General features: G+C 37.3%; 1 protein-coding gene across 3 annotated transcripts in view; it reads right to left on the bottom strand.

Annotated features, from left to right (window-relative positions):
- Nucleotides 1-236: 236 nt before the first annotated feature.
- METTL8 (methyltransferase 8, tRNA N3-cytidine) overlaps nt 237-22,124 on the bottom strand; it is a 94,142-nt gene continuing 72,254 nt past the window's right edge. The window contains exons 5-11 of one of the 3 annotated variants that reach the window (XM_080798087.1): nt 15,205-15,572; nt 12,538-12,587; nt 7,966-8,029; nt 5,935-6,074; nt 2,003-2,109; nt 1,817-1,882; nt 237-1,113 (exon numbers count right to left, since the gene is read on the bottom strand). In XM_080798087.1, the coding sequence (XP_080654213.1) occupies nt 923-1,113; nt 1,817-1,882; nt 2,003-2,109; nt 5,935-6,074; nt 7,966-8,029; nt 12,538-12,587; nt 15,205-15,572 (986 nt within the window). In that variant the 3' untranslated portion in view covers nt 237-922. Of the gene's footprint in view, nt 1,114-1,456; nt 1,692-1,816; nt 1,883-2,002; nt 2,110-5,934; nt 6,075-7,965; nt 8,030-12,537; nt 12,588-15,204; nt 15,573-22,124 lie in introns of those variants that run through there. The other 2 variants (XM_080798088.1, XM_080798089.1) reach the window with 2 other exon arrangements.

Raw genomic sequence — 22,124 nt, 5'->3', positions numbered from 1 at the left:
AAGTGCCCTATTTGAGTACCTGTTTATATATTATCTGAGACTGTGATTTAGAGGCTTGGGATGTGCATGTTTTGCTTTGACAGCCAGATCCTATCTATGCTCTCTGAAGACAGGACTGGGTCTGTATTTATTGTATTAGTCCATATAATTTAGCACAATGTAAAGTACTCAGTATATGTTGTATGACAAATGAAAAACCAATCTTAGAAACTCCATTTTTTTTTTTTTTTTAGAAACTCCATTTTTACAAAGTGCAATTTGCAAGCCAACTTATATCCTTTTTGAGGCAAGGTGGTAATAAGAATTTTGGGGGGTATAACAGTTGACTTAAAGAGAGCTTACAATAACTTGTACACCTAATAATAGCCTGAAAATAATGTTAGCATGGGTCATACTTCCCCAATTTTAGGAAACAGAAACTAAAATTCTATTTCAGACATTAGTCTCTGAATTTAAAAAAAAAAAGAGTTTTGGGGTAAACAGAAAAGGAGAAAACAAAAAATTCACCTAGGCCTTGTGACTTGCAGGGGAAACAAGGAGTACTGTCTCTTTGCTAACAGATAAGAGAGGAAGAGAGTTTAACTATGTTAGACTAACACATAAACAAATGTTTTTTTTTGCACTTCTAAAAAATGGCAGGGTATGGTTTCTCAGAATCATCTGACTTATAGCAGTAATTTAATTGAAAGCTTATAAATTTCAGAGAACAAACAAAATGGTTAGACATAAACACAAACAAGCTTGAGCACATTAAGCTTTGAAAACACAGAATATGGTACACTCTTCCAAATCATTTACAAGTGCTTAAACAAAAGAGCTCACCCACGATAAACAGCAGGATATACAAATTCTCTTTTCTTCTGGTTGTCCTTTCAAAAACGAAAGATCTACACAAGTCTTTGTACAGTGTAATCCTCATGATTCAGCCATGAGAAAGGAGTGAAAATCCCAATTGGGAGGTTTTTTGAGTCAAGTGTAATGGTTTCTGGAATTTGCCTTGAACCCACACTCGATGCATTTTCACTTGTTTTTTCCTATTCACTTGTAAACGACGATCAACCAGATTTTGCTTCTCGTCTAACCCAGCCTTGCAGAACATATTGTGGACTTCCCCTGTGAGACAAAAATGGCAATCAAATGTATATGTGACTGGTGCATGGTGGTGGGAGACAGGGGGACAGTCAGGAACAATGGAATATTAATGGAATGACTGACCATCTAAATTTCAGTTATACTAATAGACTCCCCAGTACAAACTGGTTAAGGAAACCTGTAAAACCAAGTGGATTTCTTCTACTTCACAGAAATACACCAAGTATGAACAGCTTAACATGGCAGGCATAAACAGATATACAATACTACTGGTTGCAGATTTCAATATTTTGAAAGGTGCCCTCTGTTCTGAGTTTTTTTTTTGTTTCCAGAGACCCCAAATGGCACATTATAAAATACTCACATAAGTTTGGAGAAAATCCTTGAGTGGAGAATTCATTTTAAACACTTTTTTAAAAATGAGGAATTGACAAGAGATAAGTAATTTTCTATGGACTCTTAAAATCAAGTTCCCTCCTCTGGCTGTGGTATGTCATCATTTTTTTCATATCTGGGCTAACAGTATTTCCAAAATGGAACAGACTACACCTTCACTTGGCTATAAGAATGAAACAAGTGATTCTTTAAAGCAGTTTCAACTGGAAAAAGATTAAAAGACAAAAAGGCCATTTTAGAGCTTTCACAAAGAACAGTTACAGTGTGGTTACAGAGTAACCAAAGAGAGTTCTTACAGCTAATTACTTTCCCTTAGAGATAAGCATACCTTTTGTAAAGAAATATACTCTGGTACCATCTCCTCGAACATAAAAATTTTCAGATAAGCAATGTCCTAAAAAACATAATTGTGATCACAGAAACTTAGTATTCCTTAAAACAAAACAGAAATGTGACATAAAATATAAACAAGGCATTTTTAAAACACATGAAAAGAATTCCAAACTGAATATACCCCTTTTAAAACGAAGCTGAGTCTTATCATATCTTCCATAGTCCCGAAATAACAGCACTCCTCCAGGTTTCAGTAATTTGGACAGTCGGTTTACAACGCCTTGCATCCTTTGAAAACAAAGCAAGATACTATCGGCAGAAGTCTTGCTTTACGTGCCACATTTAACCTTTGTAAAGATAAAATAAGGAAAGTTCCATGGGGCCAAAAAAATCTCACCACAAACCTAAGGGCGACAAAACCAAAAATATTTTGTACAGAAAGGAAAATGGATACGAAAACTTGCTAAACGATCAGACTCAGAAGACCTAGAGTATAAGGTAATCACCCAAATGACCGAGTGGTGTCTTCACAGAGCTTGATGATGTCAAAGCTGCACTGCAAAACTACATAGATGGTTCCTGGTATTTCTATCAAGTTACGGTAGTCCCAAGGCAGATAAACACTGAAGTCACTTCATTTTCCTTGCAAGATAAAAAATATGGTGGAGCCATCCCAAATTGCACATATCTAAACAGAGATAATGTTTACTCCAAAACTAGCCCCTTTTCCTTTATTTAGTTCAAAGGTGCCATCATTCACTGAAGTGTTACACCTCAGAGGTTATTTTTAACCCTTTTCTTTTCCTCCTCTTTCACTAGTCTCTCCACAACCACGTGGTCATCCAATTCTAGGTCTTCTTTTTTTAAATGATGTTTTGTCTCCTTTTTGTTTCCCTTTTGTAGTCCTTTAGTACAAACTGCTACCTCCTTAGGCCTGGAAACAGAATACTTTCTAACATCCTTTATTATTCCCCTGTTAATTCTTCCTGCATATCAGTGAGGAATTATTCTACTTAAAATGATGGTTTTGTCAAATCATCCCTTTGCTCAAAAATGTTCATGATTTTAATCCATAGGATAAAATCTCAATTTCTTAGCTGGGCTCTTAAGATCTCCTTCAACTGGCCTCAATCTCTCCAACATCTTTCCCACTACATCCTAATGTGAAGCATCAACTCTGCCCAAACTGTTCCAAGCTTGGCTCTGAGGCAATCCGTGCCTTTGTTCACGTGGTTCCCCTCAAAGAATTCTCTCTTACTTTCTGCCTATTTAAATTCTATTCACACTCCAAGCCCCAGCTCAATACTGGGAAGCCTTTACTTACTTTCTTTTATTATTTATTCTTTTCATCTGGCTCCCAATCAAATACAACCCCTTGTGACTGCTCTTGTCTTAATGTTTTTGGTTAAATGTTCATGGTCTTATGTGTGATTATGGGTCAGAGATGGCAAAGATTTCAGATCTCATATCCATGCCGAGTGACTGACATTGGCTGCCTACAGAGCTCAGTGGGAATGACAATCAGGGTACAAAATCAGTTATGAGTGTCTGCCCTGAGCAGAGAATGGTAAATGGAAGCCCATGTGCTGAGTCCTAGCTATCTCTGCTTTATCCACGCTACTTAAAGCTTTTAGATTTTCTTATTTTAAAAATGAGGAGTTCGCATCAGATAATCTGTAAATTCCTTCCAATTAAAACAATGTTCAGTGGAATAAAGGAGAGAAAAGCCAGATTTATGTCAGGTTATGAAGGAAGTAGATAGTGAGAAAATGAAAGTCACCATGAAAACAAGATAGAAATATAACATAAAGAGGTGGCATAATTAGATGAAATGCTCTCTTAAAAAACTGGAACATAAGTACATGAAAGGGAAAAAAGAAAAGTCTTTTTCCTCGTTTATTTTGTTAGAGGTTATTTTCACACTGCGTTTATGGCCTTAGAGTTTGGCAATTAAAGAAAACCATATCTAAACCTTAAAATATTCGCATTCAGGATAAATGTCTTACGAACAGAGAATACCTTTCTGCAATTACTACTAAAACAAAGTATGAAACATAAATGCAGAAAAATAAACAGCCAAATACTTCAAAATGCAGTCATCTCCCTCTGCAAATCCTTTCTTCCCAACTATCCTTTAACATCTGGGGTTGTAGGTAAAGGCAAGGGTGGGGGCTGCTTTTCTTCATCAGCCCACCTTGCTTGGCTCGGTGCCAAATTCCAGAACCAGTTCCTGAGGACTGCAGGTGAGCGTGGGCTGGGGGAGATGGACAAGACAAGAATGGGAAAGGGCCCCTTTTCTTTCTTTATCTGCCTTGGGCCAACTCTGCTATCCTCATCTACCTCTAGATGGAGGGTGAGGAAAAGGAGAAGAAGAGATTAAAAGCCTACTCTATGCTTGGATCTGTGGTAAACATATTGTACTTTCTTTTATTTCAGTGGTAAGAACAGTTATCTCTTCTTTTTTAGCCTCTTATGGTTTATTCCCATTTAAGCTGGATCCCCCAGTCTCAAGGTCTAGCAGAACTGCTTGCCATTCATTTGTGGATGGATTTTTCAAGCTGGTAGGAAGCCACTTTTCTAAAACTTTCATGGGGCTGAATATACCATCAGAGTCCCAAATGACTCTAAAGATACTGTTTTTTCACTTACTATTGCCTTCCTTCTACTCACTCACCTTATTTTCAGATCATTTCTATATAGGTAAGAAAGTGGCTAGGGACAGGATACATCTGAATTTATTTTATAATAAATAAACAGAATGAACATACTGTAGAATAACAGTAATCTTTCCAAGACATCTGCTTCCCCTTCTTTTTAACATTCAGTTCAAATCATGAGAAAATACATTATCTAAACTAATTTTAAGTAGAGTTTTTGTGGTCTTATTTGGAATTTAAACATTTCCTGTTATAGGTGTCAAATAGAAAATCTTGTTCTCTATCCACCTACTCCATCCTTTTAACTATTCATTCTTTTAACTATGAAACAAAATACATAGATGACATCTCTCTACCAGTACCTGAATGATGCCAATATTCTAAACAGATTAGCAGAAAGACACAGATTAGAGAAAGTGGGAGGAAAAAGTGGCTTCATGGAATGTGATATCTCTCACCAGGTGCAAAAATATGTTTCATTCGGATTTATTTGGAAATTTAATTTGTCTTTCAACAAGCAATCAAAGTGCTCATCTCTAAATAAGAAGTAAAAAGACTATAAAGGGTCCTAGTGAGTTTGTAATTGCAAAGGGAAAAGCACATGTTAACTCGGTTTCTTTGGGAAAGGGTCACACTCATCAAACAAAGACTGGTTGATGTCAAGTCTGTATCTACCAGCAGAGGAAATTTTTGGGGTTGAATCTACTGCCGCAGCAGAAAATCCAATTTTAAGAAAACTTACACACACACAACTCTTGCCACCACACGTGTTCCTTAATACAAACGAAGTGGCAGAATTTTAAGAGAGGTGATCATTTTAACAGCTGGTAGTATCTCTTTCTGCTTCCTCTCCGGACAAAAGCTATGTTGACTGTTTCAAAACAATGTATGAACAAAAAATTTAAGTCATAAATATTTAAATGATGGCAATGGCCAATCTTAGATGATAAAGGTCCAAGGTTAATCCAGCAAATCTTGAGTACCTCTAATTCCCTGGAGAACTTCTTTAACACAAAAATTTTAAAGCCTGTCGACAGACCGGTATGAAACCAAACAGATTCACAGCCCACCTCTTCACGAACATTCGGTAAGATACTAAATCAAAGATGTTTGTTTCTGGTCACCAAGTACAATTTCCCTCTTGGGAGTCTATTAGGCTGTTCTGAATTTGTAATTTCCTTGAAGCACCGTCACTTTTAATAGGTATGTGTCTAGCCAGAGAATGCTCACTTCTCTGACAGTGATAGAAAGCTCACTAATGAAGCAGTTTGGCCAGTTTCTTTCCCCAAGTCTGAAGAAAGGAAAAACTGCATTTAAAAGGCTGCATGTTCTACACAGTGTAGTTCACTAAATCATAAAATCAAGAATTGCCACTTTTTTATATATATATATATTTCTGAAAACTACAACTGATAAAGGGGCTTTACACATTGCTTTGCCCTCTGTCTTTGGTTACCTGTCAGGATGAATGGAAGAGAGCACAAAGACAAGGAGAATGACGTCCAGTATCCCATCTGGAAAAGGGTAAGGTAAGCCCTCATCACAGACGTCATGAACAAAGGCACAACACTGGGCTGCTCTGTAGGACGAGTGCAACTATCATGATAAAGGAATAAAAAGGGGGAAAAAAGCAGTTAGCAGACTTCTAGCATTTTTCTTAAAATAAAAAGGTCAAACTTTATATTTCTCCTAGTGCCTTTTTCCTCTGTAAATCTGGATGCACTTTATTTCAGATTCAGTATTCTGTAAGCTTATTTCAAGCTGCCATAAAAAATTAAGTCTTGTGCTTGGACTCATAGCGTTCTTCGCAATTCCTCTTTAGTTTAAAAAGAGGAATAGGGGGGCACCTGGGTGCCTCAGTCGGTTAAGTGCTTGCCTTAGGCTCAGGTCATGATCTCAGGGTCCTGGGATTGAGCCCTGCATTGGGCTCCCTGCTAGTGGAGAGTGTGCTTTTCCCTTTCCTCTGCCTGGTACTCCTCCTGCTCGTGCTTTCTCTGTGTGTCAAATAAATAAAATCTTTAAAAAAAAAAAAAAAAGGTCCAGAAACTTCAAAAAAAAAAAAAAAGATAAAATAAAAAGAGGAATAGGGCAGGCCTTTGAGTCAGTAGGCAACACTGTTGAAAGACTACCGTATATTATCTCAGAGGCACTGAGATGGTCCTCAGCTCTCTCTCCTACTGCTTGTTCCATGCCTCCTTTGGCTTAAAATACAAATATCCTCTACTAAATAATCAAAAATTAGATAATGGTAATGATAGCACAACTTCGTACATATACTAAAATCAGTGAATTGTATAAAGTGGTGAATTCCATGGTGTGTGAACTGTATCTCAATAAAGGCTGTTATTTAAAAAAATTAGAACATACATACATACAAATTTGCCCATAAAACAATACCAGAAGGATATATACCAAAATACCTAACCTCGATTCACCACAGGACTCTAAGAAGTGTGATTATAGGTGAATTTTATCTCTCTGTTTAGGCTTTTCAGTATTTTAGAAAATGTCTACCATGATTAACTATTACTCAATATCAGAAATTAAGTTCCATGTACTGACTATACATTTCTGTTAGCAGAATTTCCATTCCTTTCCCATCTCCTAAAAATACTTTTTGCTAAGGTAATGCTTACTAGCTTTTGGGGATTGGTCAAACAAGTCCAGGCTCCCCACTGCTTTTCCAACAGTCTAGGACAGTTACATTTGTATTATATGCCTTCTCAAATTTTTTTAACTTCATAATTTTTAATTTAATGAGTACCTCTTATGTGTTAGACTGTGTGCAGGGATCTAGGGACATAAATATGAATAAGATCATCTTATCTTGTAGGGGGCACCTGGGTAACTCATGGTAAAGCATCTGACTCTTGGTTTCAGTTCAGGTCATGACTTCAGGGTTCTCAGATCAAGCCCCATACTGAGATCAAGCCCTGTGTTGGGCTCCACATAAGGCATGGAGCCTACTTAAAATCCTCTCCCCAGGGCACCTGGGTGGCTCAGTTGGTTGTGTGTGACTCTTAGTTTCAGCTCAAGTCATGGTCTTAGGGCTGATGAGATCCACGCTGGGATTCACGCTCAGCAGGGAGTCTGCTTGAGATTTTCTCCCTCTCCCTCTGCCCCTCCTCCAGCTTGTGTGCATGCACTCTCTAATAAATAAATAAATAAATAAATAAATAAATAAATAAATAAGATTCTCTCTCTCTCTCTCTCTCCCCACTCCTTTAAAAAAAAAAAAGATCACCTTGTAGGACCTGTTGACCTTTCTAGGTGTACCAGTGCCTTCAATTTTATTTTAAATTCAAAACAACGTCTATCATTTTAAGGTGATACCTTAGGTATCAGCTGATGATATGATTCCCAGAAATAGTAAAAGCGTGGTTAAAAATGGTCACAGATAACATTTGAAATATTTCAAAAATATCACAGCAGCAGCAAATAAATTAGATCCTTACTTGGCTCTCCTTTAAGAAAATATGAGGCATACCTTTACTAGCTCCACAGCTCTGGAAGCAAAATCACAACAGTAAAGAAAGGAATCTGGAACATTCCTATGAAAATGGAACCAATATTTAAATCTAGAGTTCATCTATGCTCAGGTTACATAAGAAAGGAAACTGTAGGCTTGAACTTATTAAAAAGTATTTCTTTAATAGAATTTTGGATGGCACCTGGGTTGTTGTTTCTTCTTTTTAGACATTATTCTCTATAATGGCGTATGGGTGCCTTCATGTTGCTTCCGAAATAGCATTGTCTCAAATGCTTACCATTAATTACAGGGTAACTTTCAAATTCCTGTCCTGCTTTTGAAGTTCTCCATTATGTAAGGCTACCTACCCTTACATCCCATCATACTCTTACATGGGAAACCTCCAAAGCTATCCATCATCACTGTTCCATCTTTCTCCTGCTCCCCCCACCTCCCCACACTCTTTCTTCTGTGCCTCCAGCCAGTAAGGCCTGTAGCTCCTTCATAGCTTAATCAAGTTCTACCCGTGTGCAAGGACTCTCAGACCCCTGTGTCCTTGGTACTTCAGTCCCCTTTCTCTCTGTACAACTCATTTGGTTCTTGACCCTCTCAGAGAGGCTCTGATGCCCCTAATGGAACAGAAACATATATATATATTTTAATATCATGTAAACACAACTTCTAAACATTTATTAGCCTCATGTATGTATGAAACATTAGAATACAAGGTAGTAAATGAAATTGTCTAATAAAATAGTAAGAGTATATATTTTGGAGCCAAATAGACCTGTGTTTAAATCCTGAATTTTCCATTTATTAACTCTGTGAATTTGACTTAACTTCTTTAATACTCAGTTATTTTATTTATAAATTTAAAGTCAGTCATTTTTTGGCAGGGGATGTTTATCCATATGAAAGTCTTGAGTAGTTTTAAGTGGCCTCCACTGAACTTGTAGACAAGTTCTATTTGGCCTTTACCTAAAATTCGTTACAATGTCTGGATCGCGGTTACTCCTGGGCACACATATACTCTGAATTTTGTGGACCAGTACCCTTCCTGATCATCCCTAGTATGATGGTATCAAATAGTCCTTGCATCATGTTACTTAATACCATGTCTGAATCACAGAAAGAGATTAGTTTGTCATTAAACAATAATTATAACTATGGTCCTGGCTCTTGTGGGTTTTATAGCCTAGCTGAGGACATGATTGGTTTTATATAGGTTTTATAGGGTTGTGGACAGGGCAGTGTTCCAAAGGTATAAGTCTTCAGAATTTTGTAGAAGGGAATAGCATTGCTGAGTGGGGAGAAGGGTACATGGTATAAGGGCTTAGAGATGGTAGTCCTATGCCAGGGATGAGAAGCAGAGTTGATCCTGAGAGCTCAAACCAGTATGTAGCAGGTTATATAAGTGGGCCTTAAAACACATAATTAGAACTTCTAATTTGGGTCAGGAGACATTTCAAGGAGAATTACTAAATAAATATGAAATACAAACACAAATATGTATTCCACAAATAAAATCCCACCCAGGCTCAGATTATACTCTTAAATGCTACCCATTGATGGATACTACATTCATGTATAATGCAATAATTCTGTGGCACTGGGGATTTACATTCAATTTAATATTAGTTAAAATATGATGAATAGGATTTGGTTATGACTTGTGCTGCTTGCCTTTTTCATCTGTCCCATATAAAAAACAGTGCTTTACTCCAGCCGATACCCCTACTGTTTCCTACGAAATCCATATATTTGTGACCCCTAACTTCCTGGGTGGTCGGTCACATGTGTTTGAACTTTTCTCAGGAAGCACTCACATGCATATAGCCCTATGTGATATGATGTCTAAGGGCAAGAGCTCTGGAACCAAACTGCCTATGGTTTGAATCCTGGCTGTACCATTCAGTTGTATGATCTTGGAATAGTTACTTAATTTCTCTGTAACCCCATTTCCTCATCTATAAAGCAGAGATAAATATGGCACCTAAGGTCATTGTAAGAATTGGAGCAATTCATATAAGTTTCCAAAAAGGTGCCAAACTCACAGTAAGCACCTGCTAAATGTTAGTCATTGTTATAACTGTTGTTGCTATTGCTATTATTTTTATTATAACCATCATATTATTATTACAGGAAGACCAGTCTCTGCCTTCTAGGAACTTAAAAACTTAAGAACTTATCACAGTTCTGTAAAAACGTCCATATAACTCAAAATGCTTCTCTGGACACTAGCACATCTAGCTCCTTATAAAAGGTATGCATGGGGCACCTGGGTGGCTCAGTGGGTTAAAGCCTCTGCCTTTGGCTCAGGTCATGATCTCAAGAGTCCTGGGATCGAGCCCCGCACTGGGCTCTCTGCTCAGCGGGGAGCCTGCTTCTCCCTCTCTCTCTGCCTGCTGCTCTGCCTACTTGTGATTCTCTCTCTCTCTTTGTCAAATAAATAAAAAAAATCTTAAAAAAAAAAAAAAGATATGCAGTCAAACTTTGGGCACTGGTTACTAAACACCCACAAGATACAGAATAGTCTAGTAGCTAAAGGAAAGCATGTGCCATTTGCCATGTGTCCTACCAGGACAGCAGCATGACCTCTGAGACTGAATTCCCACTGCAACAGCAGCCCAAGCTGAGGTCTTGTGACTACCCAATGACTTTCCAGAGCTTTTCTGTAAAATCAGCTGACTGCGTTGGCCCTTCTCCCAGGAAGCAGGTGTAAATATCACTACTACCACCACACCACTCTCTTGGAGGGGGTTTAAGCATTAAATGATCCTTGGAGAATGATATGACCTCTCAATTCCAGAGGTCTAATTATGGTAAAATATTCAGAAAATGTAAAACATTAATCCTATACTCTCCAAAAGTAATAAAACATAATTTTTTAGGTGGGGAAAAAAATCTAATTCTCCCTTTGGAAGGCTAAAAAAAAAAAAAAATCACTGGTTGCCTTTAAAAAATGAATTAATTATCTTAGGTTATCAAGCTATAACGATTAAAACAAAACAAAACAGCCAAGTATCAGGGAGTGAGGAAAAAAGTGCTTGCAATCATTCATTGGAGGGAGAAGAGGGAAAAATAGAACAACTAGGAATTCAGAGATATTATCCAATATGTATTGAGCTCTAACTACCCGTACTGCACTGTTAGGTTACCTGGAAAATCAGATTAGGATAAAATATATTTTCTACTTCAAGGAATATATGCAGTGGTTGGAGAGACAAGACTTAAAGAAATGATATGCTAAATAATACCTTGAGATGAGTCATAAAGCAATTCATTATCAATTGCCAAAGTAGTAAATTTATCTGTATTGTAAGGTCAGAAGTTACTGGGGTGAAGGAAACTGAGTACGTGGTATAAAACAGCAGGAAATCTTGGTCCAGAAATGGAGAAAAGGGAAAACAAAGAAAATAAGTATGAAAAGAGAAAGGATATTCAGAACTGCAAATTTGCCACTATCACTTCTGCCTGGCCACTTTAACTGGTAATCTAATGGTATTAGGAAATTACTATTTATTATGTTAGGTTTAGAATAGTAATGAAGAATGTACTGATTTTTTTTTTTTGGAGCTACATCATAAGTATTTAAAAATAAAGTGTCATGATGTTGGCATTGTGTTAACTGTTAAATCAAGGTGGTGGATATATGAGAATTCACTGTATTACTCTTTACTTTTCTGAATGCTTTCACATTTTCATAAGGAAAAGCTAAAAAAAAAACCCCATCATTAAAATTTAAAATACACATAGAGAAAAGACTGAAAGGAATTATAACAAAAATGCTGACAGCCGCTATGTTAGGATGATGGGGATGATGGGTGATTCTCACCCTCCTCTCCTCTAATGGAAATGTTCTGCAATGTACTCATGTCAATTTTATAATGGAAAAATAATGTGAAAGCTGTTGTGTAAACTTACAAAAAAAAAAAAAAAAAAAGACCAGCCACAGGTACAAGTGCTAGAAAAATCTTTGTGAGGAATGTTGTCTTCATCATGGAAATACTACAACACATATGTGAGGCGGTGAACAGGAAGGATGCATTAGGAGAACACCTCTGTCCCTATTATCTACCCCTGCTTTTTTTGTCTTAGGGTTAGTTGCTGTTACCTCCAAACAATTCCAAGTCTAGAGACAATCATTGGACAAAGGGAAGTCTTATACTGGGTGTGGCTCCAGAAGTGATGACAAAATAAAATGAGGTTAAAGTATAAGCTTTAAATTCAATTCTCTCTATGGGAAATGGCTCCTACAGACCTGGAGGAGCAAAGGGAACTTTGAAGTTTAGCAATTCACAGCTTAGTGGAACGAACGGTCAAATCTCTGGTTCTTTTCTTATTCTCTCATCCACACACACACAAGCTTAAAAAATTACTTCAACCCACAGCTGTGAAACATTCTTTTCAGAGTAATTCCTAGTTCACACAAAATTTGACACTAGGACTAAGACAATTCTTTTGAAATTTGTTTAAGCCATTGTTTATATGTGAACAAGAATACTACTGGCATATAGATGACATTTTTCCAGAATTTCTTAACGCCCCATACATATGTAAAATTTTGCAAGAGAAAACTTTAAAACTCACTGTAAAGTGTTCAAAATTGGAAAAACACTATTTCCAGCTCCACAGCCAACCTAAAAAAATCAGAAGAATAAACAAATATCATGAAAACAAGGTTAAATTTTCCTCACCAATGTTAGATTTTTTTTTTAATTTAAAAAAACTAGAAAAAAGTGTACCGGATGTCTGGTGTCGAAGGGTCTTTCTTTCTATTTTTTTAAAGATTTTATTTATTTATTTATTTGTTTATTTATTTGACAGAGAGAGAGAGAAGAGAGAAAGCGCGAGCGCACACAAGCAGGGGGAGGAACAAAGGGAGAGGGAGAAGTAGACTCCTTGCTGGGCAGGGAGCCCATGGGATCATGACCTGACCAGAAAGAGATGCTTAACTGACTGAGCCACCAAGGTGCCCCAGAGGAATCGGAGGGTTTTCTAAACTCAAAAGCAATGGAATAAGTCACAAGAATAATATTGACAAATTTAACTATGGAAATATTTAAAATTTTTACACACCAAAACTCAAACCAAATTAAAAGGTGACCAACACACTGTAAAAAAAATTGGCGGGGCGCCTGGGTGGCTCAGTGGGTTAAGCCTCTGCCTTTGGCTTAGGTCATGATCTCAGGGTCCTGGTATGGAGCCCTGCATTGGGCTCTCTGCTCCGTGTAGGGAGCCTGCTTCCCCCTCTCTCTCTGCCTGCCTCTCTGCCTACTTGTGATCTCTCTCTCTCTCTGTCAAATAAATAAATAAAATCTTTTTTAAAAATTGGCAATAAATACAGTAAAAGGATAGTATTCATTAAAAAAATAACATAAATAAGCAAAGGAAATAAATAGAACACAAAAGAAGTGCAAATAGGGGCGCCTGGGTGGCTCAGTGGGTTAAAGCCTCTGCCTTCGGCTCAGGTCATGATCCCAGCGTCCTGGGATCGAGCCCCGCAACGGGCTCTCTGCTCAGCAGGGAGCCTGCTTCCCTTCCTCTCTCTCTGCCTGCCTCTCTGCCTACTTGTGATCTCTGTCTGTCAAATAAATAAATAAAAAATCTTAAAAAAAAAAAAAAGAAGTGCAAATAGCTTCTAAACATTTGAAGAACGTTGTGACCTAGTTAACAATCAAAGAAATGCAAATTAAAACACGGTATAATTTTCATCTGTCAAAGAGGAAATCACTTAAAATAAGAACACTTTTTTGGGGCACCTGGGTGGCTCAGTGGGGTAAGCCTCTGCCTTCGGCTCAGTTCATGATCCCAGGGTCCTGGGATAGAGCCCCGCATTGGGCTCTCTGCTCAGCGGCAAGCCTGCTTCCCTCTCTGCCTACTTGTGATCTCTCTCTGTCAAATAAATTAAAAAAAAAAAAAAAAGAACACTTTTAAAAAAAGATTTTATTTATTTATTTGACATAGAGAGCAAGCAAGAGCAAGGGGAGGGGCAGAGGGAGAGTAGCACACTATCCACTGAGCAGGGAGCCCAATGAGGAACTTGATCCCAGAACCCCGGGATCATGACCTGATCTGAAGGCAGATGCTTAATCAACTGAGCCCCTAAAATAAGAATATTCTAACCAATGAGGGTATGATGAAACAGACATACATTGCCATGAATTGGTATTAATACAACTTCCTAAAAACTGATTTGGCAATATATACTAAGGGCATTAAAATTTTTTTAACTTTTTTAAAAAAAGATTTTATTTATTTGACAGAAAGAGACACAGCAAGAGAGGGGAACATAAGCAGGGGGTGTGGAGAGGGAGAAACAGGCTTCTCGCCGAGCAGGGAGCCTGATGCGGGGCTCCTTCCCAGGACCCTGGGATCATGACCCGAGCAGAAGGCAGATGCTTAATGACTGAGCCACCCAGGCACCCCAAGGGCATTAAATTTTTAAAATAAATTATGAGCTAGTAAATCTAACCCAAGATAATAAAAGAAAATGGAGAAAAGTCTATATCCAAAGATATTTTCTGTAGAAAATCTGAAAACAATTTAAATGCCTAGTATTGTGAAAATAGATAAGCAGAATTAAAGTACTTTCCACAGGATAATATTTTGCAGCCATGAAAATATTTATAGAGAATTTTTAAGATAGAAAAACTGCTTATGTTGTTTATGTTATAATGTTAAATAAAAACAAAGCAAAACCCCAAAATATAGGTACAGTTTTATACAGCTCAACTGTATAAAACAGTATAAACAAAAGGAGAAAAGTTAGTAAAATGTTAAGCATGGTTAACTCCCTTGTGTGTGGGATGGTAGATACTTTTATCTACTCTTTTGCAAACTCTCTAATCAATATATATTACCTTTATAACAGAAGGAAGAGATTTATTTTTAAAAATAGAAAGTCAATGTCTATACTGGATTACAGTTAATTATATATCTCATTATTTCTAGTTCACTTAAAAAGGGTTAATAACAGGAAGAGATAGAAATTAAGGCCCAAACTTAACTGGAATTTAAAACTGCTTTCAAGTTAGAAATGAAAACAAATTAAAAAAAAATTAAAACCCAAACTTATAGCCTGATGATAGACATGAGTCCTTTAAATATTCTTTATGCACAGAAGTATACTGAACACTTATTTAGTTAGATTTGATAATTTTCCCCCTAAAAAATCTGGATTATTAATAAAGTCATATGGAATGTACATTTCAAAGCTATCTGCCACCTCCCATCTTTGCCCCAGCCAGACAGTACCTCTAGGATTCTGAAAGTGGCGTTGCTACCAGGAAACAATTCTGTCTTCAGAGGTCCTTTTCTGTTTTCTTTAGATTCTAGGTTGGAAAAAAGTGATCCCACTTTGCTTTGACTATCTGATGAACCACAACTTTTCTTATGATTGTTTTCTTCAGGCAGAATAGGGCAGTGCCTTCTTGAGAAACCATCTGCAGCACTAGTTTTTGCATGATCCCATGATAATTCCTGCAACTTCTGTTCAGTTTTTTGATCAACTGGAATAATTTCAGGAAATTCCCTCAACAGCCAATTACGATCCTTGAAAAACTTATTCTTATGAATCTTATAAAATGTGTTCCAATATTTACTAGCTTCATTCTCATACTTAACTAAAAGAAAAAAAAGGAAAAAAAGATTTATTTTACTATGAATTATGTTTACTATTACTTACTATTTTAGTAACTAAATATATTTAATAAATATTGTTAAATATATTACAGACATTATGATTTATAATAATTATATTTACTATTGAGTAATTTTAATATTACAGTTTTTGATTTTTTTTTTGGCCTCTTACAGGTTAACACTATAGAGATTGATTCTCTCAAAATGTGTCAATGTGTGGGGTATTAGTTCCTATCTCCATAAATCTGCTTTTGCTTCAAGAGTTTGGCCAATAAATTTTTGTGAGGAATATAATCATTGCAAACTACTTTCTATAGTCTGAATCTTGGATTCCTAATAATCACATTTTCATCAATAACCTGTAGGGCTCTTTATCATCTTAAAGGAAGGACACCTCATTTTTTTATTTCTCTATAAACGCGGTTTCAACACAAGTGTCTTGCAATTGGTAATCAGTCAGGAAACGGCAGAATTATAAATGACATAATCTTAGAGCCAGAACAACCCATTGAAATAATCTACTCCAACTCCCTATTTTGCATTTGAAACTCCTGGAATCTAGGGGCCTCCCATTCTTCCTCCACCTCCAGAGGAATCTTCCTATTGACATCTCCTAGTATAAAGCCTTAAGAGATATGCCTTTTTAAAAGAAATTAGCGTTTTCCATTTTTTTTAAGGTTTCATTTATTTATTTGAGAGAGAGAGAGAGAGAGAGATAAATAAAGAGCATGAGCAGGGGGAGAGGCAGAGGGAGAGGGAAAGGGAGATGGAGAAGCAGACTCCCTGCTGACCGGGAAGCTGGACATGGAGCTTGATCCCAATGACCTGAGCAGGAGGCTCAACCATCTGAGCCACCAAGGTGCCCCAAGAAATTCACATTTTATGATGCTAACCCTTAGATTTCCCTCTTTCCCAGGGTCAGGTTAGGTTAATAGTCTCAGAACTTCAGACAATTCTTAGCTTTCTGCCTCTTTTTATTTGTACCTTAAATTAATAAAATAATAAATTCACTCACTCCTTCACCCCTTCACTCAACAAACATTTCTTGAACGCTACTATGGACCAGGTCTGATCCCTGGGTTAAGAATTACTCTCACCCACTCGGGGCGCCTGGGTGGCTCAGTTGGTTGAGCGGCTGCCTTCAGCTCGGGTCATGATTCCAGGGTCCTGGGATAGGGCCCCGCGTCGGGCTCCCTGCTTATCCCTGCTTAGCGGAGAGCCTGCTTCTCTCTCTCCCTCTGCCTGCTGCTCTGCTTACTTGTGCTCTCTCTCTCTCAAATAAATAAATAAAATCTTTAAAAAAAAAAAAAAAGAATTACTCTCACCCAATATAGACATGTGACATTTTTAAAGTGCTTTCAAAGAATAAAAAAGACCATCTATTGATATAATTTAAAGATTTCATGTTGGATGAAAAAGCAAAGTGTAGAACAGCATATTTATGATGCAAACATTTGGTAGGAAAAAAGAGAAGATAAAGAACACATATGCATACACAGAAACACAATCCATGTACACACATATTTACTTGTATATGTCCAAAATACTTCTGGAAGGAAAATGACATAATTAGTAATATTGGCTGCCTCTAGGAAGGGGAACTGGGTGGCTGAGGGCCAGGGTTTGTAAAAGAATTATTTGAATTTTGATCTTTATGAAGTGACTATCCTCCCCCAAATAAACTAAATTACAAATAAAATCAGTGGACTCATTACTTTCATAATTTTAAAGAACCTCCAACCCTCAGAACAAGCAGTTGACCACAGTCAGGTTCATCCTTGTTATAGAATCTTGTAGTTTTCCTTTTCTTTCCATTTTTTATCTTTATGGCCTTGTACATGGATCTCCACCCGTCTGGCCACAAGACTTCCTTCCCATCAAGGCTGAATCGTATCCGGCAGCAGCCCTGCTATAAAGACAGAAACTCCCATCTGTATTTAAGGTCTGAGAAATGAAAGTAGATCTCTGTAACAAAAGAACTATGTGAAGTTTAAGTCCAAAACATGCTCACATCTGCACCAATGGAAGGAAGTCCTTTTATGGTTAATCTAAAAATGTCATATATTATCTTTAAAATAGTTCTATTTCTACTTTTAAAAACTGGAGTATACCTGCTATACTGTGTGAGGAAAAAAAACAACATTCTGAAATCAGATTCAGGAGGAATTAGCAAACTATCAAATTTCCCCAGGGTCTTCTCACACCTTCTTCTTTCTACCTTAAAAACTGTCTTTGTAACTCACTCTATGCTGGTAAAAAATATTTCTGTTCAATAAAAAGCAACCACCTAAGAAGAACTACAATTAGTCAAATCTCTAGTATCTGAGTTTTCAATACCAAGGTATTGTGAGGTGAATTTAACCTATCAGTAACTAGCATGTAGTATTACACCTTGATTAATTTGTGGAAATATTCCCCTAGGAATTAACTGCGGGGGGGGGGGGGGCATAAATAGCAACTTGAAAGAAAAGATGTTCATAGCAGTGCCATTTAAAAAGGAAGAAGTGGGGTGCCTGGGTGGCTCAGTGGGTTAAGCCTCTGCCTTCGGCTCGGGTCACGATCTCGGGGTCCTGGGATCGAGCCCTGCATTGGGCTCCCTGCTCAGCAGGAGGCTTGCTTCTCCCTCTTCCACTCCCCCTGCTTATTCTCCCTCTCTTGCTCTCTCTCTCAAATAAATAAAATCTTTTTTAAAAACCTGTTATTGAGATGTAATTCATATACTATAAAATTCACCCTTTTAAATTGTACAGTTGTACTTAGATCTGTAATAAGAATAAAGTTTGAAAGACAGCCCTAAGAGATACATTAACTGCTTTGTCCAAACAGCTAACCGCAATTAAACTTTTGGCTTTTCTCTCACCTTCTGATCCTAGATCATTAGAAAGTTTTACCAGATTTATCATGGATTTTTCTTTGTGTACAGACCTTATTGTTTTTTCTATACTGGTTGCTTTCCAGTGAAGCATCATTCTCTTCTGGGATTAAAAGTACAATAGTACTTTATACTAGGTTTGGGTCATTTCACATGAACCACTCTCTGTTTTAAATCTTGGCTTGGGGGGGCGCCTGGGTGGCTCAGTGGGTTAAAGCCTCTGCCTTTGGCTCAGGTCATGATCCCAGGGTCCTGGGATCCAGCCCCACATGGGCTCTCTGCTCAGTGGGGAGCCTGCTTCCTCCTCTCTCTCTCTGCCTGCCTCTCTGCCTACTTGTGATCTCTCTCTGTCAAATAAATAAATAATTAAAAAATCTTAAAATAAATAATAAATAAATAAAATAAAATAGGAAAAAGTGGGGGGAAAACTTAAATACTCAACAACATAGGAATGACCAAGCAAGCCACGCAGGTCAAAACACAGTAATCTTCCGTAGCAATTAAAATTTAAAGGATAATGATATTAACAGAAAACATTCACACAGACTGGTCTATACACTGCAACTCTAAAATTTATTTTATGCTGATTTACAATAATCAGACGAAAATTTAGAGCAATGGTAACAATGTAATGATTATTAGGTAGTTCGTTCTTTTAGAAAGGTTTACTGCATCTTACACATAAAAACAGAATCTTAGTTGAATGCTTCATCCAACTTGCCTATGGAGTTTCCTCATTTGATGAGAGGTTGAATTAGGGTATCTCTAGATTCAATGTCTAAGAAGTCTAGCACCTTCTTATTAAACCCCATGAATTTATGGAGAACATTAAACAGTGTCAGTTCTACAAACTACAAAATCTTGGCTCAGACTGTGTGATCTTAAATATGAGCCTGTACTACTACGTTTTAATTTTTCCAGCTTGTAAAGAAGGTGAATGTGCAGCAAGGTGACTGAAATCTGGCTCAGATTCCAAATATATCAAACATCTAAATTCAACCCTAGACTATGCAATCTTTAAAAAGGATCTGATAACTATGGGAAGACCACAGTCAAGGACTGCTAACATGTACACTTCCAAGCCTTTTCCAAGTATTTCCCACACTTCAGGAATTAAGAGAAACAAACAAACAAACACAATCATTATACCAATAACAACAATAACACATATATTGTTTATTATGTACCAGGTACTATGTCAAATGCTTTACTTGGATTTTTTCCCCATTTAATCCTAATAATCTCTCTCAGACATATTACTATTCCAATTTACAGACAAAGAAATTCAAGGTCAGAGGAGACAGAAAATTTCCCAAGGTCACCCAGCTAGAGCCAGGACCTGGATCATGTCTATTGGACTTAAAAACTCATGTTTTTGGGGTACCTGGCTGGCTTAGTCAGAAAAGCATATGACTCTTAATCTTAGGGTTTTGAGTTCGAACCCCACACTGGGGGTAGACATCACCAAAAAAAAAAATAAATAAATAAACTTCAAAAAACTAAATAAATAAAGCTCATGCTCTAAACCATCACACTACATTGCCAACCTAACACAAAATCAAAATTAAACCTCTTCAAAATATCCCTGAAAATAACCTGTTTTTCTGATTTTGTACTTTCCTCTCATTATGAAGCATCAAACTGAAATTAAAACTCCAGTATGACATAATCAGTATGACTGAACTGTAAAAATAAAGCTGACTGAAGGGAACCTTCATAAAAACAGATCACAAATGCAGAATTAATTAAACACCATTTGATTTATATAAAATATAAACTATGCAAGATTATATGATGAAATTATGATAAGCAATGGGGAAACATAAAATGCTCTATGAGAATAGACTGGCTTGTGGGATAGATACAAAACAGAAACAGTACCCAGCATGGGTTGGGGTGAAGGCTAAAGGGCTGAACTTTTTTTTTTTTTTTAAAGATTATTTATTTATTTATTTGACAGACAGAGATCACAAGTAGGCAGAGAGGCAGGCAGAGAGAGAGAGAGAGGAGGAAGCAGGCTCCCCGCTGAGCAGAGAGCCCGATGTGGGGCTTGATCCCAGGACTCTGGGATCATGACCTGAGCTGAAGGCAGAGGCTTTAACCCACTGAGCCACCCAGGTGCCCCAAGGGCTGAACTTTTTTTTCTTTGCTTTTAAAGTTGTGCTCTCAGCAGTTATCTCAATCAATGCTGGCAACTCATAGTTCCCAGTAAGATGTGACAGCTTCTGAGATGCCACAGAAGCTCAATCAGACTCACAATTATGGTTATGAGACAACGTAAACACCTTCAGCATATGAGTTAATTTCCTGAACTTTAAAGGTGTCTGTGATAACGGGAAGTGGAAGAGCTATTCTCCTGACCATGAGTGAAAAATTTAGTTTCGACCTGCTGTTAACTCATTTCAAGTTCAAGCCAATAAAGCTGAATATAGTGTGGACAAATCTGCCCTGTGTTAATCTTGTCCAAAAGATTTTCTATTTATTTATTTACTTATAAGCTTATTTTAAAGTAAACCCTACCCTCAACATAGGGCTCAAATTCATGACTCTGTGATCAAGAGTCACATGCTTTACTGGACTGAGCAAGCAAGGAACTCCCGATTTTTTTTTCTTTAGCAAGTGATTGATTTTCTTACCTTTTTTTTATTATTATTTTTATTATGTTATGTTAGTCACCATACAGTATGTCATTAGTTTTTGATGTAGTCTTCCAAGATTCATTGTTTACATATAACACCCAGTGCTCCATGCAATCCATGCCCTCCTTAATACCCATCACCAGGCTTACCCATCCTCCCATCCCCTCCCCTCCAAAACCCTCAGTTTGATTCCCAGAGTCCAGTCTCTCATGGTTCGTCTCCCCCTCCGATCCCCCTCCATTCATTTTTCCCTTTCTTCTCCTAATGTCCTCCATGCTACTCCTTATGTTCCACAAGCAAGTGAAACCATATGATAATTGACTTTCTCTGCTCGACTTATTTCACTCAGCATAATATCCTCCAGACCCATCCATGTTGATGCAAAAGTCCAGCTGATTTTCTGATTTTCTACAGGTGTATCAATGATCAATTTTTCTTGGAGAAGCAGTTTTTTCCTTTCATTTTCCTAGGCTGTGGATTCAGAGTTAATTGGTTTTTGCCAATGGCAGTAAAAGGGTTGTAGTGATGTGTTTAACAACAGAGAGATGAAGCAAATTCTCAATTATTCACTGATTAAATTCAATACTGCTGAGGGGAAGAGGGAATGTGACATATTAACTATACTTAAATATTCAGAATTCACCCTGAATCACACTGAATATCTTAACTAAGAAATTGAATCAAACCATTTATGTATCTGCCTATATGATATGATTAATATTAATTATGAAAAAATATCCTGTTACAATGTAACAAAAAGCGATTTAGAGTTATTTTTGCACATCAATTACATCAAATACCTGAGTTCTCAAAGTTGGAAATTTCTACATATCACTGATGAAAGTTCATTGTCTATACTTAAGAAAAAACTCTTGGGGCACCTGGGTAGTTGGTTCTGGTGTGGATCATGATCTCGAGGTCAAGCCCCCTGCCACACCCCTGCCAGGGCCTAGCCCGTTTAGTCTATTTGACATTCCTTCCCCACCCCCCTCACTCTTGTGTAAGCAGATGTTCTCAATCTC

The sequence above is a fragment of the Martes martes genome (assembly GCF_963455335.1).
Source record: "Martes martes genome assembly, chromosome: 3".
NCBI lineage: Eukaryota > Metazoa > Chordata > Mammalia > Carnivora > Mustelidae > Martes > Martes martes.
The sequence above is the reverse complement of the archived record's forward strand: the minus strand, read 5'-3'. Positions and strand labels throughout refer to the sequence as shown.